Source organism: Procambarus clarkii, chromosome 11 (assembly GCF_040958095.1).
Source record: "Procambarus clarkii isolate CNS0578487 chromosome 11, FALCON_Pclarkii_2.0, whole genome shotgun sequence".
Classification (NCBI taxonomy): Eukaryota; Metazoa; Arthropoda; class Malacostraca; order Decapoda; family Cambaridae; genus Procambarus; species Procambarus clarkii.
The window spans coordinates 43,382,367-43,408,515 of record NC_091160.1 but is presented as its reverse complement, the minus strand read 5'-3'; the positions used below and the strand labels follow the sequence as shown (position 1 = coordinate 43,408,515).

General features: G+C 45.1%; 1 protein-coding gene across 1 annotated transcript in view; it reads right to left on the bottom strand.

The window, feature by feature from the left end:
• LOC123758436 (titin) overlaps window positions 1-26,149 on the bottom strand; it is a 72,573-nt gene that overhangs the window by 18,823 nt on the left and 27,601 nt on the right. Inside the window, exons 3-6 of the mRNA XM_045742850.2 lie at window positions 10,922-11,104; window positions 9,281-9,369; window positions 6,294-7,577; window positions 862-2,739 (exon numbers count right to left, since the gene is read on the bottom strand). Coding sequence (XP_045598806.2) covers window positions 862-2,739; window positions 6,294-7,577; window positions 9,281-9,369; window positions 10,922-11,104 — 3,434 coding nt within the window. The remainder of the gene's footprint in view (window positions 1-861; window positions 2,740-6,293; window positions 7,578-9,280; window positions 9,370-10,921; window positions 11,105-26,149) is intronic.

Genomic DNA, 26,149 nt, shown 5'->3' with positions numbered 1-26,149 from the left:
ACGACGAGAATTGAGATGACAAAATTGAAAAGAACATAAACTTTTCATTATTACCGCGCTCTCTAATGGAAGGTCTGGTGCCACTTGGGGTGGCGGGGCGCTCTCTTCCGGGTAACCTCGGCCTGCTTTCATCACGTCAGCGGGTGGAGCGTGCTGCAGTTTTTTACATTATATGCATATACTCCTGTTGGGAATTCTATTGCGAACACATTGATACCAAAATGAAAGACCTAGGACAAGAAATGAGGTGACCAAAGTGAAAAGAGTGTACACATATTATCGCTCTTGCGCGCTCCCGGGTAACACGCAAAAGTGTTTGTGTAACAAGCAAAAGTAACAAGCAAAAGTGTTTACACTCCTGGGTAAAACTCTCTCTGTTTGTTGTGGATGGTATGTCGGGTTTTGGGACTTTATATGCCTTTAGTCCTGTAGAGAATTCTATTGCGAACACAATGATACCAAATTGAAAAACCTTGGACGAGAATTGAGGTAACAAAGTTGAAAAGAGTATACACTTTTCAGAATTACCACGCGGTCCCGCGGAACGCCCAAACCCACCTGGGATAGTGCAGCGCTCGTGCGCCCAGAGCATCAAAGTGTTAAGTCTTCAGTACTCCTAAATGCTCACAGCAATAAAAAAAAGCTATAAATTATATTTATTTTCTTTCATACATAATAAATGTCCATAAATTTAACCACTCGAAGATGTTTACATGCCATGATAAACACGACTCAAATAAAATCTCATTTCTAGCAATTACACAATTTAACGAGGAACTGATAATATTACTGTACCGTCCAAGGTACAGCCGATTACAGAAAATATCTAAAATCTTGCATTTAAGTAACACCTCAACTTACCTTTGGTATCAATTTTTCTGCCGCATCAAGTTCTTCACGAAGATTATCATCTATCTCGCTGGTAATGTCCGCTCTCTCATATACAGGTTGACGAGCATCTTCTATGGTCTCTTTCAAAGGTTGACTAGAGTCCTGCAAGGGTTTAATGTAAATGGGATCAGGAATTATTTCATCAACAGGTACGGGATCCTTCCCTTCTGCAGGAGAGGGAAAGACAGCATCTTCTTCAGATGGAGGGAATACATATGTACGATCTTCGTGCAGTGCACCATCAGGAATTATTTGAGATTCAATATCGGCAAGCACATCTTCAGGAACATCTTCAGATTCTACCAGACTTGATTCCTGCAGAGGTTTAATGTAAATGGGATCAGGAATTACTTCATCAACAGGTATGGAATCTTTCCCTTCTGAAGGAGAGGGAAAAACAGAATCATCTTCAGATGGGGGGAAAACATAAGTATGTTCTTCATGCAGTGCACCATCAGGAATTATTTGAGATTCAATATCGGCAAGCACATCTTCAGGAACATCTTCAGATTCTACCAGACTTGATTCCTGTAGAGGTTTAATGTAAATGGGATCAGGAATTATTTCATCAACAGGTACGGGATCCTTCCCTTCTGCAGGAGAGGGAATATCAGCATCTTCTTCAGATGGAGGGAATACATATGTATGATCTTCGTGCAGTGCACCATCAGGAATTATTTGAGATTCAATATCTGCAAGCACATCATCTACTAAAACCTCAGATCCAGCACGATCCTCTGGGAATACCTCGGATCCAGCACGGTCCTCTGAGAACACCTCAGATCCAGCACGATCCTTTGGGAACACCTCTGATCCACCACGATCCTCTGAGAACACCTCGGATCCAGCACGATCCTCTGAGAACACCTCGGATCCACCACGATCCTCTGAGAACACCTCGGATCCAGCACGATCCTCTGGGAACACCTCGGATCCAGCACGATCCTCTGGGAACACCTCGGATCCAGCACGATCCTCTGGGAACACCTCGGATCCAGCACGATCCTCTGGGAACACCTCGGATCCAGCACGATCCTCTGGGAACACCTCGGATCCAGCACGATCCTCTGGGAACACCTCGGATCCAGCACGATCCTCTGGGAACACCTCGGATCCAGCACGATCCTCTGGGAACACCTCGGATCCAGCACGATCCTCTGGGAACACCTCGGATCCAGCACGATCCTCTGGGAACACCTCGGATCCAGCACGATCCTCTGGGAACACCTCGGATCCAGCACGATCCTCTGGGAACACCTCGGATCCAGCACGATCCTCTGGGAACACCTCGGATCCAGCACGATCCTCTGGGAACACCTCGGATCCAGCACGATCCTCTGGGAACACCTCGGATCCAGCACGATCCTCTGGGAACACCTCGGATCCAGCACGATCCTCTGGGAACACCTCGGATCCAGCACGATCCTCTGGGAACACCTCGGATCCAGCACGATCCTCTGGGAACACCTCGGATCCAGCACGATCCTCTGGGAACACTTCAGACCCTGAAAGCCCCTCCTCCGAGAAAACCTCCGAGTCTGCAGGATTTACTGGAGAGCCAAGATTTTGTGAAACTACCCTTTCCTCCAAGTGTTCCACCACTGGCTCAGACTCAATAGCCTCGTAGTTTGGACTACTTTCAACTGCAGACTCTAGCTCACCAACTGCTTGTGGCTCAGGTTCCAGCAGTTTATCAGCTGAAGACCCAGCCACAGGCACGTCAGAGGCCAGAGAATGGGCACTATCCCCTACATCGCTATCGGCTAATGAAACCCCAGGCTCCAGTTCCGCTTCGGGCGCAGATGTCTCTCTCTCTTCCAGCTGCTCCATTCCAGGGTAGGAGATATGCTGGACAGAAAGGTAAATGGCAATTACTACTGGATGGCAAACAATAACAAGACCACTAACTTGTAAAATTGAGTTTGCAAGCAATGAGTAATTCATTTGGCTCAATTTAATATTTAAAATCATGCAAACTTGTACAAAATATGCAAAATTTTACTTAAAGCAATTAAAAAATTATGAAACAAAATTAAATTCGAGTAGAATGTTAAATAAACATGAATGTTAAAACAAAAATAATGCAAAATTTATTTATATACTAAAAGTCCTAATCCAATATATTACTCAAGCACAACATGCCACTACAAGGAAGCTAATAATTAGCCAAGCAAATACAAACAAGCAAGTAAATAACCTAATCAAGGATAAGGAGCCAAACTACATACACTATAAGCAAGTACCCAGAGCATAGGTTCGAATCCTTCTCACGGCTCCTACTGATTTTCTCTAACCTACAATACAAGCCCCAAAAGCAGCAGCAGCATATCTGGTTTCCCATCAGTTAGTGGCAGATCTGAATAATTATAATTTGTTTTGGCAGGGGACAGGAAGCCTGTGTATGTATATATACACTTTAGGCCTGCATCAAGGTCCCTTCCCCAACGTCGAACTACTGACCTTCCCCAGGATGGAGCCCCGCAACAGTTGCCTAACTCCCAGGTATCTATTTACTGCTAGGTGAACAGAAGTATTACGTGAAAGGCAATGTGCCCAAAAATTTCTGTCTCACCCGGGATTCAAACCAAGGATTCTCAATTTTGAGTCGAGAACAAACCGACTTTAATTCCCGTGACCCTACGAACCCAATATGAAACAGCCGAGTAAAGTTGCCGGTCTCCAGATACAGGCTCTATAAACATTTATAGTGGGTATACAAGTGTATAGAACCAGACCACAATAAGGTCAGGAACTCTTTAAATATACTAAATATACTTTAAATATAAATATACTTTAAATATACTCTAATAACATACTGAAAGAAACGTATTCAACAGAAACCTGTTACAATAAATATTCTGGCATGATTTGTTTTCAAAGATTCAGTGCAGGGTTAATCTTTATTACAAATGGTTATATTTGATACACTTTGTCTTTTGCTTTCAGGCAAATGCTAGGCTATTAACTCTTAAAATGGACATGCCGTCTTAAGATATTCGGCCCACGATGTGCACAATATCCCAAGATGTTTTAGTTACTTTACATTAGACGCTCACCGATACAGGCAGTAGATTACTGTTGATCAGGTACCCTTTGTAGGTCACTATCAAGTTCTCTAGGGTGGTGAAAAGTCTTGAAACATTTACATGCATAGAATATATCAAGACAATCTACTGTACTTGATAATGGTCCACGACGGACCAAAACGTCGCCATCTCCATCTTCTGGTGTGTGGTTTGGTCGTCATCTCCATCTTCTGGTGTGTGGTTTGGTCGTCATCTCCATCTTCTGGTGTGTGGTTTGGTCGTCATCTCCATCTTCTGGTGTGTGGTTTGGTCGTCATCTCCTTCTTCTGGTGTGTGGTTTGGTCGTCATCTCCATCTTCTGGTGTGTGGTTTGGTCGTCATCTTCAACGTTATTGTGACTCATCGTCTCCATATATTCATAGAATGTTCTCCAAGTGTTTTTATTGCACCTTACTTTTAAATAGGGTTATTTTGCACAATCAATTATGCTTCCTAATTTTGCCAGGAATTATTTCAGTGTATCATTTTAGACCAGTCCTATATTTTCTCTAATATTTTTCAAATGCAGACTGTTAGCCTTACATTTATATTTAATTCTGCATGATTTTGTTTTGCTTTAATGCAGTAGTAGTTAAATGATCGGTTTATTGCCATGTCTATACTTTACTGCACTCTTCCGCATTAAATACTTACAATCCATTGCTACTGATCCATAACTAGGCTCAAGGAATTCTGATGCCAAACCTGACACCAACAAAATCCATCCTCCAGGTTGAGTTTGCAGGGAAGACCCATCTACAATCAAACAGTATAGATCATTTTACCTAATGCATGATTCTCTTCATGTTGAATCGTGCATAAAGAAGTGTAAGACTACGTGTCGAAGACCGTCCGCTATAACCTTGATAAACATCTTGCAGAGTAGTCAGATGTTAAGTGGGAAAACAATAACACGCTGGGATGCAGTCAGGAAAAAGATAAAATTGGGCCTCATATTCAGGATTAATGAACTTATGCCACAGTATTTTGAAGTCACACTTCTCACCTTCCATGGTGTTTACTAACAAGCATATGGGTCACATGCAACACGCGCGCGCACACACACCAACCAACTCAGCCCTCATTTCTCAGTGCATGTGCACAATTCCTTTTATATTCTACTTTATGCCGGCCATTTTACATGCATTACGTACAGTTGTCTGCATCCTGGCAATCTGGAAACTTTCCAAAATCTCTAATTCCACACACACAACCTAAGAACCAATCTGTTGATGCAAATGTGGAAAGCATATTCCAGAATGTTTGAGGTGGCTGTTTCTGGCTTCCATTAAACAGGTGACACCATTATTAATTAATGGAGCATGTAAGATGGGTTTAAAATAGTGCTGTGACACCTATGAAAGGTGTAGTCATATTTAGAATGAAAGCCAAGCCACGATAACCTGGATTGGATAACCAGCGATTAATCTGAAAAGCAATGGTTGAATTGAAGAACCAATACCTAGATTGAATAAAGCAGTGATTGGACTGAAGGACCAATGATAGCAGCAAGTTTTCCTTGCAGGGCTGATAATCAAAGATTTGGACAATTATTAAAAACTATAAGGCACAGGCACCATGTTAGAATACTCCACCTCCGACGGTTAACTAGATATAAGCAGTTAAAAGATCGGAACATGTTTTAGGTCCAACGGTTGGCCCTCCACCGTAGTTGCCAGCTACACAACTTCTGAAACTAATGCTTTTTAGATGTTATGAATTTTCTTCCTAATTTGTTAGTTTTGGGGAAAACAAAAAAGAGAGTGGGGTGTCATGCAGAATTTCAAGGCTTCAAGAACCAATAAATATTTTCAAGAATTAAAAGGCATTGTGTCTTAAATAAACACAGTTTTATGAAAATAAAGCAGAAAACTATGCTTTTACGTAACATTTAAATATTCATTTAGGGTTAAGGGGTAAATTTTATACATTAAGGCTAAAATGAAAAGAAAAGGACATACCATTATTGCATAAATACTCTTACCACAAAAAAGTAATGACAACTTGAATGAAAAAATAATGTTAGATCCTAAGATACTAATGTTAGTTAACTAGATAACATTAAAAATGTATCCCATTTATAGCATGCTGTTCCTTTCCCAGGTAAACTATGCATCTTTATGAAGTCGAGTATGTCTATAGCATTCCTTTGGGCACGTAATGGTAAAGATTCAGAATACAGTACTGTATAAAGCATACACTAAGTTCTTAAATACAGTACTGACAGAGATCAAAGGAACTAGTAATAGCATATCAATCAAACTAGAGGTAACATTTGCAATTCAGTAATTAAGCTTTTAATTGTGGAATCAGGTATGATAATTTCAAACGACTCACCTCGCCATTTTCAAAACGAGTCTTGATATCCTCCAAGATAACTTGAATGTGTTTAAGTGTATCGAGTAATCCATCTGTCTGACCAGCTTCCATGGCTCGGAGAACTCCAGAGAGGTGCGGAGCCAACTGTGCCACCATAGCATTATTGGGATCCTTCTCCAGCACGTCTTCTGCCAACGATTCCACTTGTAGATATGCATCGGTTAAAAGTTTGAGTCCACCCTCCTTCCCATACTGTGACCAGTCTTCTTCCTCTTCAACCTCATTTTGATCTAACATTTTACTCTTAACCTTTTCTACATCATCTTCATCCTCATCATCATCGTCGTCGTCATCGTCGTCGTCGGTGCCTTCATCGTCGTCGGTGGCGTCATCGTCGACACTCCTTTTTGTTCTACGTCCTTCAGCTTCTTCCTTACTATCATCTTCATGCTTAATTTCTATAGGAATTTCATCAGTGGCAGCATCAGATTCTTGTAAACCAGCAGGAACACCTAATGTGTCAACTTTTTTAGAAGTAGATGGTTCCTCCTCTACTTCAACTGGTTCAGTATCTTTTAAAGTTTCCACTGCTGGTGCAGCTGTGTCTGCCACTTCAACATGCACATCAAACTCCTTGGATTCCTCTTCAGTTACAATGTCTTCCACTTCATTATCTTCAGGCACAGCTAACTCTTCAGCATCCTTGACTAGGGCAGGTTCCTCAGTGGGTTTCTCTTCCTCTTCTACTGGTGGAGATTCTTCAACACGTGTAACCTCTTCCATTTTCTCGGTCGGCAAATCTCCTTCAATGGGTTCAACTTTTTCAATTTCCTCTACTTGTGCATCTACTCCAGTATGTACATCTTCAACTTCTTCCATTAGTGTACCTTCTATCTCATCATCTTTCACAGGTTCTACTATACTAACAGTTTCTGCAACCTCTACAAATGGGGGAATCTCCTCTATTTCAAGTTTAAAAGACTCTTCTTTAGGTGCCTCAAATTCTTCCAAGATATTGACAGTTTTAACAGTTTCTTCAGCAGGTATTGATTCTCTGGTCTCCTCAACATGAGTATCCTCAACTTCAAGTTTATCATCAATGCTCGGCACTTCTGGTATAACTTCCCTCAAAACTGGTGTCTCTTCTTGGGGTGGAACCTCAACAATGACTTCCTTTACATGGAGATATTCCTCAAGAGGAGGAGTCGCTTCTACAGGCTCATACTCTTCTTCTATATCATGTTGTAAGACTGGTATAGGGGAGGGAGCCTCGGGGATTCTGTCATCGTCCACATGTATATTCTGTAAATACAGTGTTTTACAGTTAAAGATGTGAAATTTCCCTTCTCTATGTTATCTACTCTCTCCTTTTCCCCATGTGCCATCTACACTCTACTGCCCCTTGTGCTATCTACACTCTACTGCCCCTTGTGCTATCTACACTCTACTGCCCCTTGTGCTATCTACACTCTACTGCCCCTTGTGCTATCTACACTCTACTGCCCCTTGTGCTATCTACACTCTACTGCCCCTTGTGTTATCTACACTCTACTGCCCCTTGTGCTATCTACACTCTACTGCCCCTTGTGCTATCTACACTCTACTGCCCCTTGTGCTATCTACACTCTACTGCCCCTTGTGCTATCTACACTCTACTGCCCCTTGTGCTATCTACACTCTACTGCCCCTTGTGCTATCTACACTCTACTGCCCCTTGTGCTATCTACACTCTACTGCCCCTTGTGCCATCTACACTCTACTGCCCCTTGTGCTATCTACACTCTACTGCCCCTTGTGCCATCTACACTCTACTGCCCCTTGTGCCATCTACACTCTACTGCCCCTTGTGCTATCTACACTCTACTGCCCCTTGTGCTATCTACACTCTACTGCCCCTTGTGCTATCTACACTCTACTGCCCCTTGTGTTATCTACACTCTACTGCCCCTTGTGCTATCTACACTCTACTGCCCCTTGTGCTATCTACACTCTACTGCCCCTTGTGCTATCTACACTCTACTGCCCCTTGTGCTATCTACACTCTACTGCCCCTTGTGCTATCTACACTCTACTGCCCCTTGTGCTATCTACACTCTACTGCCCCTTGTGCCATCTACACTCTACTGCCCCTTGTGCTATCTACACTCTACTGCCCCTTGTGCCATCTACACTCTACTGCCCCTTGTGCTATCTACACTCTACTGCCCCTTGTGCTATCTATGCCCTCCTCCCACTTGTGTTCTCTACGCTCTCCTCCCCCCTTGCGTTATCTACACTCATCCCCCCCCCCCCCCCTTGTGCTATCTACACAGCAAAAAGCTACAGTAATAACTGTTAATGTTTCAGTCATGTTTTGTTCATTATTTTTATTTTTTAATGCATGACAGGTGCAGATAATATATATTCCAAGACAGCTTCTGCATTGTATGAAGAGAAATTTGGGTCTGTGGCCCAATCTACCCATCCTTTTGTTCCATGCGATGCAGAGCTGCCTTCACCATTTCATGGTATTATCACATTCCTACCATCTGTAAATCTAGATACCCGCTACAATACAGGGGCCAAATTCACGAAGCAGTTATGCAACTACTTACAAATGTGTACATCTTTCCTCAATCTTTGACAGCTTTGGTTACATTTATTAAACAGTTTACAAGCATGAAAACTTGCCAATCAACTGCTGCTGGTGTTATAAACAGCCTCCTGGTGCTTCAGAGCTCATTAACTATTTAATAATTGTAAACAAAGCTGCCAAAGATTGAGAAAAGATGTACTGGTTCATAAGTGCTTGCATAACTGCTTTGTGAATCTGGCCCCAGATCTTATATTCCTGAAAATATTGTTCTATTATCCTCATGTATTGTTTTAGTCGATAGCAACTTAATTAAAAAATACAAGCATTTTCCATCTGCAAAATGTTTTAGGAGGTATACAGCCAGGCTAAAAATGGAGGCATGTTTTATATCACACAACAAATCTAAACAAAAGAAACAATAATCAATTACCGGAGTTGGAATTTCTGGAGCTGTAAGTTCCTCTTCTTTCGTCTCTTCGTCCGTTTCATGCACCACCGACACATTGTCTTTTAAGCCTGCTGTAACAGTCAAAATTTACTTCCAATGTCACAGTCAAAATTTACTTGCAATGTCATAGTTACCCAAACAACTGAATACCATAACATTTCATTCAAAACTTTCCTACGTGTTAAAAATGTATACTACTGTATATATATTAATTTGCTTAATTTGGTACCCATCGTCAGGGACAGGAAGCTTGTAGTTATGCTCACCAAGTTTTTCCCCATAGGCAACTACTGACCTTACCCAGGATGCAACCCATGGACTATTAGGTGCTAAAGATTATATAACCTACAATTTGCCCAGGTTCACAAGGAGTCTGGAAACACCATGCTGGTGGCCAATTCAAGTCCACAGATTAAGATGTGCACCTGGGGCTACCTAGGATGCTGGTTTGATCCCCATCCTTCTCCAAAGATTTTCTCAAATATATCACGTTATTGGTGACCAAAGCACACACCAGAGGATAAGGAGACGACGGCGTTTCGACTCAATAATCGTCTTGATAATGGAACGAGACGAACAGAAACATCGTCGTCGTCTCATCTCTCATCTTCTGGCGTGTGGTTTGGTCATCACATCTTCAGCCACATTATCGTGACTCATGGTCCGCATATCACGTTACTGTGATTTCCTTGTGAATTTCAAAGGAGCGTTTGGTGGAGAACTCACAGTTACCTACACCAGGGTGTATGCAGGTTATGTGTAGAATTTGGGTAAGCTACCAGCTCGGTGACGCCAGACTCCTAGTGAATTCATGAGGATCCCAGGTTACATAATCTTTACCATGTTGTGATCCATGAGTTAAGACATGTATCTGAGGTCATCCAGGACACTGGTTCAATCCTTGTCCTGCTGCAAAGATTCTCATTAGTAACATCTACTTTCCTCTCAATGCATCCCTAATAAATAAGCAAATAATTTTGTTTTAATCATTAAACAGCCAATCAATGAACATTAGAGTGTGTAGGTCTAACAAATACATATAAAATAAGATTTTGGTTAAACAAGCAAGCCTATCTTATTTGCATCCTCAAAAGCCAACTGGTTAAAAGGAATGATGAAATGTATTGTATATCATACAGTAAATTTATATTTTATAATTTAAATGCAATCAAGCAAAAAAAATTGTAACATTATAAATATGTTATTAAACTAATGCCAGTCAATTAGTTTACTATCATAGCGTAACGCTAGATTAATTTCACACGTTAGTAATTCACGAAACAAACAGTACAGCGTGTTATTAAAAAATAATCTAAATGAAAAAACTGTAATACAGAACTGTTTTATCAATTAAAAACAATCAGCTACCATTAAAATAAAAATGATCAAACATTAATAATAGGTTCTCTCAACCAATCAAAACTGTTACAAAACAAATTAATTTCAATAATGAAAATTGTACAACATACTTGTATAGTATCCATATTTTGAGTCCACTAATGCACAGTACAAGTACTGTACAACTTTGTCAAAAATACTTCCAAGTCTCACAGTCATTGGTAGTTGAAAGCAACAAAATACAAGATGAATCGTTATTAACAAAACAAGCACTCCATGCCCTACCCTGCTTGCCTCGTAGCTCGACTAAGATGAGTGCGACGACCACCGACAGCGAGACTAGAAGCAACATGAAAATAATCTTTGCGACAATCCCACTGCTGTCACCGTTGCTAGTGCTTTGGTTCTTGCCACTATTATTTGCCGTCGGCTTGCCCTTCGCGTCTGTGGAGTCATCTTCAGTGTCATCTGTAAAGGGAAACACAACTTGAGTAACACTAATTCAACAAGGTTTATCATACACAATAGTTTGATGTAACGTGTGAAATAATGTTTAAATAACACTGTACCTGCTGGAGTTCGGTATAGCATAACCTTGCTCAAACAGATTACGTGGGACCACACCTGTTCCATTTCATCCAAGAATTTTGGTTCAAGCGTCTCACCATTTTTCACTATTTATTGTAAAATTTATGTAGTCAGCACAACGTTTATGACCTTTAATAAGAAAATAAATCTTTACACATATAGACCACTAAATATTATATAAACAACCCATTGCAAATATAATGGAGGTAAAAAAGTTTAAAGAAACAAAATTAATGAGAAATACTTTTGTTTATTAACAAAGTATTTCAGATGACTAAGTTATTCCTCAAACTTTTGTAGACATGGCAACATTGTTGGGGAGAAGAAGCCTTTATTTATGATTTATACAGGTCGTGTGAGGCCAACTACTGACCCTCCCCAGGATGCAACCCACACCAGTTGCCTACTTCCTAGGTACCTATTTACTGTTAGGTAAACAGTGGCATCAGGCATCAGATGAAAGGAAATATGCCCAAACATTTCTGCTCTGCCTGGGGATTGAACCTGAGGTACCTTGATTGTGAGATGAAGCACCGTGCTACTGGGTGAGAATACACTGTACTTGCAGAAAAAAAAGACAAATATTCCCACAAACACACATACACCCGTTGATTGACAGTTGAGAGTCGGAACCAAAGAGCCAGAACTCAACCCCCGCAAGCACAACTAGGTGAGCACATGAGTGTACTACAGTATACAGTACTGCCATTTGCTCCTGCAACTGTTCCACAATTCTCTTGGCGTTAAACTCAAGACTAAAAAATTTGCCATTTATTAAATAGCCAGCTAAGTCATCATTACTCCTTAAACAAACCCAACCTAACGAAAATAAGATAAAATTGTGTTTTGTACGTAGTAATTACCGAAGTGTAATTACCGTACCTAAATGTAGTTACAGGATGAGAGCTATGTTCGTGGTGTCTCATCTTCTCAGTACCCTGTCATATAATACTTATAAACTACTGACGGGTTTGGCCTCGCCATCGCCTCACTTAACTTGTTCCAACTGTCTTCCAATCAGTTTGCAAAAAGTGAACTCGTATCGTTTTTTGGGGAGATTTGTTTCCTTAGTTTGAACCTATGACTTCTTGTTCTTAAAGCTGCAGTTTTCAAGAATTCTTAATCAATTTTATTCATTCCTGTTACTATTTTGAACGTAGTGATCATATCTCCTCTTTTTCTTCAATCTTCTTCTTGTAGTATATATTGAAAACCTCAAGCCTCTCCTTGAAGATATGTTTTTTGGATCCAGGAGTCATTTAATTACATGTCCTGACACCTCCAGTTTATTGATGTGCTTGAGATATGGGCACCATACAACTGCTGCATATTCCAACTTTGGTCTCACAAAGGTCATGAATAATTTCTTTAATATTTCGCCACGTATTTAAATGCAATTCTGAAGTTGGAAAGCTAACATACACTCCTCACACAATGCTCTTGGGACATGAGATATTGCAGGAAAACATTTTAGATGTATTAAATCATTCTTTATTTATTGTAATTTTTTTTAAATTGATGCAGACTAATATGAGTGGCACTACCTATCTCCAGTGGCACTCACTATCTATCCTCCCCCGTGGCACTCACCACCTATCCTCCCCCCGTGGCACCACCTATCCTCCCCCAGTGGCACTCACCACCTATCCTCCCCCCGTGGCACACGCCACCTATCCTCCCCCGTGGCACTCGCTACCTATCCTCCCCCGTGGCACTCGCCACCTATCCTCCCCCGTGGCACTCGCCACCTATCCTCCCCGTGTGGCACTCGCCACCTATCCTCCCCCCGTGGCACTCGCCACCTATCCTCCCCCCGTGGCACTCGCCACCTATCCTCCCCCCGTGGCACTCGCCACCTATCCTCCCCCCGTGGCACTCGCCACCTATCCTCCCCCCGTGGCACTCGCCACCTATCCTCCCCCCGTGGCACTCGCCACCTATCCTCCCCCCATGGCACTCACCACCTATCCTCCCCCCGTGGCACTCACCACCTATCCTCCCCCCGTGGCACTCACCACCTATCCTCCCCCCGTGGCACTCACTACCTATCCTCCCCCCATGGCACTCACCACCTATCCTCCCCCCGTGGCACTCACCACCTATCCTCCCCCCGTGGCACTCACTACCTATCCTCCCCCCATGGCACTCACCACCTATCCTCCCCCCGTGGCACTACCTATCCTCCCCCATGGCACTTACCACCTATCCTCCCCCCGTGGCACTCACCACCTATCCTCCCCCATGGCACTCACCACCTATCCTCCCCCCGTGGCACTCACCACCTATCCTCCCCCCGTGACACTCACCACCTATCCTCCCCCATGGCACACACCACCTATCCTGTACCGTATAGACTAGTAGGCCTAAAGGGTAACAAAGACTGAATGGGATATAATAAAGGAGCAGCCTAAATAAATGATACAATTAAGAGCCCAAACGTTATATAATGAACAAAAGTGTTGGGGGAAAGGTGGAATCTTGGTACTAAATAAACCATAATATTAAGAGGCAGAAAATGGGAAAGCAAGACATGTGATCACAGGGGTGAGGACAAGGTTGGCACCACTGGAAGATGGCGACAGTGGCGCCAACTTTCCGTCTCGAGACCAAGACGGGTTATAAGGCTCACACCGGACCTCTTGAACACACACATATCTAATGTTAACACGAACTACAATATACAACACTTATATTGGTGGAATATAGATGGTAAACAGCGGTGATGGAGAACATACGGAGTTTTGTATAGTCTCAAGAGGCCACTAACACTACAGCCCCCCCCACCTCCACCCCATAAACATCTCCCCCCTCCTTCGGCCCCCCCCTTCTCACCCCCCCCCCCTTACATAATATCTACGCCCCCCTGTGGCGTAGACGATGGTGAAGACGATGATTTCGGGGTCTTAAACACTTTTAGAACTGTGCACCACAGCTCAGTCTTGGGATTTATCCTAATTGCTCTCTCTGGTCAGGAAAACCCTGGGTAAATACTGGTTTGGAAACAGGGTTGTTAATTTGCGGAACACATTACCGGGTAACATAATAGACGCAGGATCACTGCATTGTTTCCAGCGTAGGTTAGACACTCACACACACGAGTTTGGGTGGACATAAATAGCTGCTACCACTTATGGGTCAGTAGGGGTCCCGTACTTTCCTTAATTCTTATCTTGTTTCAGATTATGAGCTATGAGCCCCACAATCCTTCGCCCCCCCCCCACACCCCCCCCCCCCCCCTCCGTCAAGTCTTGGAACAGGCTTCCTGGTTGATAGTCTGTTCAGTCAAACTGTTGGTACAAGCAGTTACACGATTCGGATCTCAGCAAAGGCAAAAGTTTATATTACTCTATTGTCCAAAGTGATCCATATTTTGCCGAGAGAACATTTAAGGTATGTCGCCCACTGCTCCAGCCCCTGGAGGCCTGGTCGACGACCGGGCCGCGGGGACGCTAAGCCCCGGAAGCATCTCAAGGTAGCCCACCCGCCCCACTGACGTAATGGGGGACTTGTGAAAGCATGAGAGGACAGGGGGAAGAGGGGGGGGGGAAGGTTATCCTAGTGAGGCTCTCACCATCATGATAACCAGGTGATGATAAGATGAAGTGCCTGGTGTTATCTCTGATCACACTCGACTCGTGTATCAGTATGACGCACCTTCAGACACTGGTTAATCTCAAGCTGTGAACATGGTCTCTTCTCTACCCACTTCCTCGCCTGGCTCAACCTGGCAACGTCAGGTTCCTCGAGCAGGAACTACCAGTCTCAAACTTTAGTGCGCATTCCCTGAGTGTTTATACACACCCACCTACACATTCTCAAGACGAATTGACAGGGTGGGCAAAGACACACTATTGAGCTTGGGTGGAACACGAACAAGGGGACACAGGTGGAAACTTGGTGCCCAAATGAGCCACAGGGACATTAGACTATAATTGTTTCACTCTCAGAGTAGTTAACAAATGGAATGCATTAAGTAGTGTTGTGGTGGAGGCTGACTCCATACACAGTTTCGAATGTAGATTTGATAGAGCCCAGTAGGCTCAGGAATCTGTACACCAGTTGATTGACGGTTGAGAGGCGGGACCAAAGAGCCAAAACTCAACCCCCGCAAGCACAACTAGGCGAGTACACACACACACACACACACACACACACACACCCACACACACACCCACACACACACACACCCACACACACCCACACACACACACACACACACACACACACACACACACCCACACCCACACACACACACAAGGAGGCGATTTGAGAAGGGACAGAAGAAAGTGAGCCTCAAAGCGATGTACACAAACATAGATGGAATTACAAATAAAGCAAATGAGCTTGGAGAACTGGTACTAGAGGAAAACCCAGACATAATAGCCCTCACAGAAACAAAGATCACGAAAGCGATAACAAATGCAGTGGTCCCACAGGACTATTATGTTATGAGGAAAGAGAGGGAAGGAAGAGGTGGGGGTGGTGTAGCTCTGCTGGTAAGACAAGGCTGGGATTTTGAGGAGATGGATATTCAGGGCTGCGAAGGTTTCAGTGACTACATAGCAGGTACTGTAACAAATGGAGGGAAAAAAATTATAGTCGCAGTCATATATAATCCACCACCAAATGACAGAAGACCTAGACAGGAATATGATAGAAACAACATGGCCACCATTAACATAATAGAAAGAGCAGCTTCTGTTGCTAGCAGGAATGGATCTGGACTACTAATTATGGGAGACTTCAACCATGGGAAGATAGATTGGAAGAACAGAGACCCGCATGGAGGACCAGAAACATGGAGAGCTAAGCTGCTGGACGTGGCAACAAGAAACTTTCTAAGCCAGCACACCAAAGAACCAACAAGAATGAGAGGAGAAGATGAACCAGCAATGCTTGATTTGATATTTACCCTAAATGAATGGGATATAAGGGAAGTTAAGATGGAAGAGCCCTTGGGAATGAGTGACCACAGTGTATTGAACTTTGAGTACCTGGTAGAGCTAGGACTTATCTCCCCCCAAAAAGAACTAGGAATCAAAAGGCTGGCATACCGAAAGGGGAATTATGAACAGATGAGAAGTTTCCTAAGTGAAATACCTTGGGACACAGACCTCAGAGACAAGTCTGTACAGGGTATGATGGACTATGTTACCCAAAAGTGTCAGGAGGCAGTAAACAGGTTCATCCCGGCCCAAAGGGAAAAATCCGAGAAGCAACAGAAGAATCCATGGTATAATAGGGCATGTATGGAAGCGAAGAAACTGAACAAAAAGGCGTGGAGGAACTTCCGGAATAACAGAACACCAGAAAGCAGAGAGAGATACCAGAGAACCAGGAATGAGTATGTCAGGGTGAGAAGAGAAGCAGAGAAAAATTTTGAAAATGATATAGCAAACAAAGCCAAGACCGAACCAAAGCTACTCCACAGTCACATCAGAAGGAAAACAACAGTGAAAGAACAGGTATTGAAACTTAGAACAGGCGAGGACAGGTATACAGAGAATGACAGAGAGGTGTGTGAGGAACTCAACAAGAGGTTCCAGGAGGTCTTCACAATAGAACAGGGTGAGGTCACTGTGCTAGGAGAAAGGGAGGTAAACCAGGCGGCCTTGGAGGAGTTCGAAATTACGAGAGAGGAGGTCAAGAGACACCTGCTGGATCTGGATGTTAGAAAGGCTGTTGGTCCAGATGGGATCTCACCATGGGTACTGAAAGAGTGTGCAGAGGCACTTTGCCTGCCACTCTCCATAGTGTATAGTAAGTCACTAGAGACGGGAGACCTACCAGAAATATGGAAGACGGCGAATGTGATCCCAATATACAAAAAGGGCGACAGACAAGAGGCACTGAACTACAGGCCAGTGTCCTTGACTTGTATACCATGCAAGGTGATGGAGAAGATCGTGAGAAAAAACCTGGTAACACATCTGGAGAGAAGGGACTTCGTGACAAATCGCCAACATGGATTCAGGGAGGGTAAATCTTGCCTTACAGGCTTGATAGAATTCTACGATCAGGTGACACAGATTAAGCAAGAAAGAGAGGGCTGGGCGGACTGCATTTTCTTGGATTGTCGGAAAGCCTTTGACACAGTACCGCATAAGAGGCTGGTACATAAGCTGGAGAGACAGGCAGGTGTAGCTGGTAAGGTGCTCCAGTGGATAAGGGAGTATCTAAGCAATAGGAAGCAGAGAGTTACGGTGAGGGGTGAGACCTCCGATTGGCGTGAAGTCACTAGTGGAGTCCCACAGGGCTCTGTACTCGGTCCTATCTTGTTTCTGATATATGTAAATGATCTCCCGGAGGGTATCGATTCATTTCTCTCAATGTTTGCGGACGATGCTAAAATTATGAGAAGGATTAAAACAGAAGAGGACTGTTTGAGGCTTCAAGAAGACCTAGACAAGCTGAAGGAATGGTCGAACAAATGGTTGTTAGAGTTTAACCCAACCAAATGTAATGTAATGAAGATAGGTGTAGGGAGCAGGAGGCCAGATACAAGGTATCATCTGGGAGAGGAAATTCTTCAGGAGTCAGAGAAGGAAAAAGACTTGGGGGTTGATATCACGCCAGACCTGTCTCCTGCAGCACATATCAAGCGGATAACATCAGCGGCATATGCCAGGCTGGCCAACATACGAACGGCATTCAGAAACTTGTGTAAAGAATCATTCAGAACTTTGTATACCACATATGTCAGGCCAATCCTGGAGTATGCAGCCCCAGCATGGAGTCCATATCTAGTCAAGGATAAGACTAAACTGGAAAAGGTTCAAAGGTTTGCCACCAGACTAGTACCCGAGCTGAGAGGTATGAGCTACGAGGAGAGACTACGGGAATTAAACCTCACTTCGCTGGAAGACAGAAGAGTTAGGGGGGACATGATCACCACATTCAAGATTCTGAAGGGGATTGATAGGGTAGATAAAGACAGTCTATTTAACACAAGGGGAACACGCACAAGGGGACACAGGTGGAAACTGAGTGCCCAAATGAGCCACAGAGATATTAGAAAGAACTTTTTTAGTGTCAGAGTGGTTGACAAATGCAATGCATTAGGAAGTGATGTGGTGGAGGCTGACTCCATACACAGTTTCAAGTGTAGATATGACAGAGCCCGATAGGCTCATGAATCTGTACACCTGTTGATTGACGGTTGAGAGGCGGGACCAAAGAGCCAGAGCTCAACCCCCGCAAACACAACTAGGTGAGTACACACACCCACACCCACACACACACACCCACACACACACCCACACACACACCCACACACACACCCACACCCACACCCACACACACACACAGCAAGTCTTCACCTCAGAGCAAGGAGAAGTCCCAAAGATAAGGGAGGGAACACCAACCCAGGCACCACTAGAGGAGTTTGAGATTACCAGTTGGGAGGCGAGGAAGCATCTGTAAAATTTGGACGTGACAAAGGCTATAGGCCCGGGTGGAATATCACCATGGATCCTTAAGGAAGGAGCAGAGGCTCTGTGCCTACCACTCTCTATAGTGTACAACAAGTCACTGGTAACAGGTGAACTGCCAAAAATTTGGAAGACGCCCAATGTAGTCCCAATATACAAGAAGGGTGATAGGCAGGAGGCACTGAACTACAGGCCAGTGTCCCTTACTTGCATTCCATGCAAGATGATGGAAAAGATTGTGGGAAAAAAGCTAGTGGAACATCTGGAGCAGAAGACCTTTGTAGCACAACATCAGCATGGGTTCAGAGATGGTAAATCATGCCTAACAGGATTAATTGAGTTCTATGACCAGGCAACAAAAATCAGGCAAGAGAGAGAGGGCTGGGCAGACTGCATATTTCTGGACTGCCAGAAAGCTTTTGACACAGTACCACATAAGAGACTAGTGCACAAACTGGAGATGCAGGCAGGAGTTAAAGGGAAGGTACTCCACTGGATAAGAGAGTACCTAAGCAACAGGACACAGCGAGTCACCGTGAGAGGTGAGGTCTCGGAGTGGCAAGGAGTCACCAGTGGAGTCCCACAGGGATCAGTCCTTGGACCTATACTGTTTCTGATATACGTAAATGATCTCCCAGAAGGAATTGACTCGTTCCTCTCGATGTTTGCTGATGACGCGAAAATTATGAGGAGGATCAGGACAGAGGAGGATAGTATGAGGCTACACGATGACCTAGACAAACTGAAGGAATGGTCCGACAAATGGCTACTAAAGTTCAACCCAAGTAAATGTAAGGTAATGAAACTAGGCGGCCAGTCACTGGATACCGAATGGGAGATGAAGTCCTTCACGAAACGGACAGAGAGAAAGATCTGGGAGTTGATATCACGCCAAACCTGTTTCCTGAAGCCCACATCAAAAGAATTACATCAGCGGCCTATGCGAGGCTGGCTAACATCAGAACTGCTTTCATGAACCTGTGTAAGGAATCCTTCAGAACCTTGTATACCACATATGTAAGGCCAATGCTGGAGTATGTGGCCCCAGCATGGAGCCCGTACCTTGTCAAGCACAAGACGAAGCTGGAAAAAGTTCAGAGGTATGCGCCACTAGGCTAGTCCCAGAACTAAGAGGCATGAGTTATGAGGACAGACTACGTGAACTGCACCTCACGTCGCTGGAAGACAGAAGAGCTAGGGGAGACATGATCACCACATACAAAATTCTCAGGGGAATTGACAGGGTAGACAAGGATGGATTATTCAACACGGGTGGCACACGAACAAGGGGACACAGGTGGAAGCTGAGTACCCAAATGAGCCACAGAGACATTAGAAAGAACTTTTTCAGTGTCAGAGTAGTTAGTAAATGGAATGCATTAGGCAGTAATGTGGTGGAGGCTGACTCCATACACAGTTTATAATGTAGATATGATAGAGCCCAATAGGCTCAGGAATCTGTACACCAATTGATTGACGGTTGAGAGGCGGGACCAAAGAGCCAGAGCTCAACCCCCGCAAACACAACTAGGTGACTACACACACACACACACACACACACACACACACACACACACACACACACACACACACACACACACACACACACACACACACACACACAAAGCCAGAGCAAAGCTGTACCAAAGAGCCAGAGCTCAACCTCCGCAAGCACAATTAGGTAAGTACACACAATGATAGGAGGTACCGGGGCCTTGAAAACTGTCATCATCATGCCAAGACCAGCATGATTGATATGCCAACACCGTACGGCGCCAGGTCGTTCACTTAACACAAATGATAGTGTCAAATGAGTGTCAAATGACAGTGTCAAACACACTGACGCTTCACTGACCCTAGATGTCAAATAAACTAATCTCTACAAATACAAACCTGTTAATTGCAAACATCAAAACAGATCGAACGCCCCGTAAAATACACCACAGTTGCAAATTATAATCTAACACCATACTAGCTTCAAATTAACATTCTCAATATTGAGACTCAAGGAAAAGTTGAGAAAGTGGTGACCGGAAGCCCAAGGTCAAGAGCCAAATGTAATACTAACCTTGAGAACACTACACTACCCTGGTTTGTGCCTCGGAGAGGCTGCAGGACCCAGTAAGTTCAGTAGAACTTAGCTTTCAACTCCTTTTGACCATGTCGTAGCTCAGTCGATTAAGGCAGCGTCTGTGATGCTCTCGGACACAGGTTCGAATCCCCGTCACGGCCCTTGTGGATTTGTTCATTAGCCTTGAGAAGTTGCCCTGTACACTGTTGAAACAACAGGCAAACTAAACAAAGTCGTAATGTCTTAACAAAACCATCACAACAGAGGCGAGGACACACGACTTAATTTACCAACAGCTAGAAAAGCAGGGTCCAAGAGCTAGAGGTGGATCCTGCAGTCACAAATAGGGGAGTACAGGACTGTGTCACGAATATTTGGTCACAAGTTACTATATCATTCTGCGGGTTGTAAAGCCTATCAACCCGTGGAGGGGGTATTAGGGTTATCTTGAGATGATTCCGGGGCTTTAGTGTCCCCGCGGCCCGGTCCTCGACCAGGCCTCCACCCCCAGGAAGCAGCCCGTGACAGCTGACTAACACCCAGGTACCTATTTTACTGCTAGGTAACAGGGGCATAGGGTGAAAGAAACTCTGCCCATTGTTTCTCGCCGGCGCCTGGGATCGAACCCGGGACCACAGGATCACAATTCCAGCGTGCTGTCCGCTCGGCCGACCGACTCCCTCTTAGAACTTAGAGCTTAGAAACTTAGAACTTAGAAACAGAACTTAAGAGGCTACACAGTTGGAATGATTAAAATGCAGATTTGCCAGTATCCAAATATCTAAAATCCAGATTTGTCAGCATCCATGAAGGCGCCTAACAGCTGAGTGGACAGCGCTTCGGATTCGTAGTCCGGAGGTCCCGGGTTCGATCCCCGGTGGAGGCGGAGACAAATGGACAAAATGTTTATCACCCTGATGCCCCTGTTACCTAGCAGTAAATAGGTACCTGGGAGTTAGGCAGTAGTCGGTCAGTAGTTCCACCTTGGTGAGGGGGGGGGGCTGACTACAAGCCTATTAAGGCTTGTACTTACAAGGACCTTATATGCTGCTGTAATTCAATAGGCTCCTGTAAGAGTTATCGCCATACTCCAGTTGACCCCTTCACCCCCATACTCCAGTTGACCCCTTCACCCCCATACTCCAGTTGACCCCTTCACCCCCATACTCCAGTTGACCCCTTCACCCCCACACACTCTAGGTGAACACCAATACTTCCTTGCTAGTTGAACACAAACCTCCACACTATATTACCTACACCAGTCAATACCAGCACCACCACACCAGCCGCTGTCCACAACCCCCCCCCCCTACTTGTATTACACCCCCACCACCCACCCTCAGGATACCTTGTTCCTGCCCACACCACAACATCCCCCCCCCCCTACTTGTATTACACCCCCACCACCCACCCTCAGGATACCTTGTTCCTGCCCACACCACAGGTGCCTCTTCCCCCCCACCATACCCACACCCATGTTCCTGGCAGGAAGTGTATATGTTTCTCTCTCAGAATGTTCGGTAATAAGTTTATTGTTTGTGATGTGTGTCTATGTATGTATTAACACGATGTACTGAACGGGGTGAGAATAGCTTGAGCTACCAGGCCTGGTCGACGACCGGGCCGCGGGGACACTAAGCCCCGGAAGCACCTCAAGGTAAGGTACCTCATCCCTTTGTGTGTATTTTACCTCAATAAACTTATTTCAATTTCAATGTTTGTGGCCACGCCATACACCAGCTCTTGTCTGTTTTACACCAGGCGCTGACCAAACTACAAATGGTAATGTCCGGACACAAGCTGGACACCAAACTACAAATGGTAATGTCCGGACACAACCTGGACACCAAACTACAAACGACAGTCATATCCGGACATAACGACTGTCTACACCTACACAGTCACACCGTCAGAGTACCCACATGAGCCACAGGGACGTTAGAAAGATCTTTCAGTGTCAGAGTAGTTAACGGATGGTGATGTGGTGGAGGCTGACTCCATACACAGTTTCAAGTGTAGATATGATAGAGCCCAATAGGCTCAGGAACCTGTACACCAGTTGACTGACAGTTGAGAGGTGGGACCAAAGAGCCAGAGCTCAACCCCCGCAAGCACAACTAGGTGAGTAGCATCCTTGTTTAAGTGTTAAATATACCAGTCAAAGGTGTTGGACAATCCACCACACTGTCACCAGACACCCTACACCTTCCCTTCTCACTTTCCCTCCCCCACCATGACCCCCCCTCCTCAGTCCCCCTCCCACCATGACCCCCTTCCTCAGTCCCCCCTCCACCTTGACCCCCCCCTCCTCAGTCCCCCCCCCCCACACCACCATGACCTTTTTCACCACCCCTCTCTTCTATATACTAAATCCTAACTAACCAATCCGTCCTCCTAAAGTTTCCCTACATTAACAAAACGGTCAATGTAAAGAATCCTTGCTCTCTCTCCTAAGCTACCAGAGGCGCCAAAACAGAAAACGGGCCAGTCCGTCACTTTCGCCAGCCGTTTCCATCTTCTAGTACGACAATAATTTAACCTTAGATCACGCATACGAGGGAAAAGCGACGGTTTTTGTGGGACAGGTTGTGTTGGCATGCTGGTTCCAACTCACTTTTTGACCCTCGTATCCCCACGGGAGACATCTCCCGTCACGCAGGGTGCAGTCACACCTCCACAGATCTCCAGTATCATCTATTGATCACCATCTGGTCACCACTTGGTCCGGGAGACATCTCCCGTCACGCAGGGTGCAGTCGCGCCTCCACAGATCTCCAGTATCAGCTCTTGATACTGGTAATGGCTCAAAAGGGCCACCACTTACGGGCTATTCGTGCCCGTGCCACCTCTTGGGTGGCTTAATCTTCATCAATCAATCAATCCTCGTATCCCGGGGCGCTGTGGGAAAGACTCCAGAGTTCCCTGAAGATTTGGGAGCGATAAAACAAAAGAGCATTAGGCTTCCAAGCCTACAGGCGCTTCGAAGACAACCAGAAAGCATTCTTAACAAGCAAGAAATAGTGAGAAACGTGTTTAGGACCAGGATACTGGAGAGAGGATACTCAAGATAACTTCAAGAGGGTGGCATTACCTGAAGATACGAGGTCATAGATGGCCGCCCTTCACCCAATTCCTCCCCCCAACCACCACGCACACTTGAGATCCGTGTAACGAGGGAACTAGGTAATTGCAGGTGTCAAAACAAGATCGGGGAGGGAGGGAGGGGGGTAGGGGGGGAGGCTGGTGTGTGCACGAGATGCCCTCAGCATCATTACAGACTAAACCCGCTGGGCCACAAATAGTTAAGGTGTCGGGCCCTAGCGGCGGCGGCACCACTTGGCACCGGCCTCACATGGCCCCCACACCCCCCCCACCCTCACACATGGCCCCCAACACCCCCCTCACACACACGCAAACATGGCCCCTCCACACGCAAACATGGCCCCCATCCTAAGAATATTACTAACCTAGAAATATTTCCTTGGTTAACTAATTTTTACGGACAATAAAGTGACTACAGTAGTACCAAATTCTACTGTAATTGTCCTGATTGATTGATGAAGATTAAGCCACCCAAAAGGTGGCACGGGCATGAATAGCCCGTAAGTGGTGGCCCTTTTGAGCCATTACCAGTATCAAAAGATGATACTGGAGATCTGTAGAGGTCCGGCTGCACCCTGCGTGACGGGAGATGTCTCCCGTGCTAATTGTCCAGTACGTCAATATATACACGATGGTGAACACTTGCAAAAAGTCCTAAGTTACACACAGCCACTTGCTAAACCATAGATATCGAAGGCCCATTCCGGGCCGGTTCTACCCGTTTTCAGCGTTTCATTTACCCGAGGGTCACAATCTCTCCTAGTTACTTTGACGGGGACAGGAAGCCGGCGGGTTATCAAACATGCCCTCCTTGTTCCTGATTTATTTCAATTGGGATTTTAAACTGAAGTTATGTATATCTTAGTGGGAAGGAGAGTCTATGGCATGTGGTGAAGTTGGACTCTTTCTCTGTTCGATACTGTCCACTTTACCGATATCTGATATCTGTAGCAGGCTCTCAGTGATATCCAGCGAGGAACATTTCCTGGCGATCTTGACATCGCCCGTCAAGGATAACACGCAGGCTTTTTATGGCGTGTTCAATGCCAACCTAAGTCACTTTACTTACCATTGCTGTAGAGTTTGTGTCATTCCAATACTGCCCCAGAGATTATGTCACGGTGGTTATCTTCTCTTGAGATGATTTCGGGGCTTTAGTGTCCCCGCGGTCCGGTCCTCGACTAGGCCTCCACCCCCAGGAAGCAGCCCGTGACAGCTGACTAACACCCAGGTACCTATTTTACTGTTAGGTAACAGGGACATAGCGTGAAATAAACTGTGCCCATTGTTTCTCGCCAGCGCCCGGGATCGAACCCAGGACCAAAGGATCACAAGCCCAGCGTGCTGTCCGCTCGGCCGACCGGCTCCCTCCCGGCTGGTTAAGTAAATACAAACCAGAATCATGCCGTGGGTTAAAACTACGTTATCCTAACTTGTGTTAGTTTTCTTTTGCATACAACTTGCTGGCTTACTTCTTAAGCTTCTGCGTGGAAAATATTAGAGGGGCTGGTCCCAAACCTGCACACAGAAATAACATCACATGAGACCAGGAGGCATGGCAGGATGTGCAGAATACCCCCGTTGAAAAGCAGAGGTGCAACAGGTACTCTGAGAGAGAACTCTATCAACATCAGAGGCCCGAGACTGTTCAACACACTTCCACTACACATAAGGGGCATAACTGGCCGACCCCTCACAGTGTTCAAGAGAGAACTATCAACATCAGAGGCCCGAGACTGTTCAACACGCTTCCACTACACATAACTGGCCGACCCCTCACAGTGTTCAAGAGAGAACTATCAACATCAGAGGCCCGAGACTGTTCAACACGCTTCCACTACACATAAGGGACATAACTGGCCGAACCCTCACAGTGTTCAAGAGAGAACTCTATCAACATCAGAGGCCCGAGACTGTTCAACACATTTCCACTACACATAAGGGACATAACTGGCCGACCCCTCACAGTGTTCAAGAGAGAACTCTATCAACATCAGAGGCCCGAGACTGTTCAACAAGCTTCCACTACACATAAGGGACATAACTGGCCGAACCCTCACAGTGTTCAAGAGAGAACTATCAACATCAGAGGCCCGAGACTGTTCAACACGCTTCCACTACACATAACTGGCCGACCCCTCACAGTGTTCAAGAGAGAACTATCAACATCAGAGGCCCGAGACTGTTTAACACGCTTCCACTACACATAAGGGACATAACTGGCCGACCCCTCACAGTGTTCAAGAGAGAACTATCAACATCAGAGGCCCGAGACTGTTCAACATGCTTCCACTACACATAAGGGACATAACTGGCCGACCC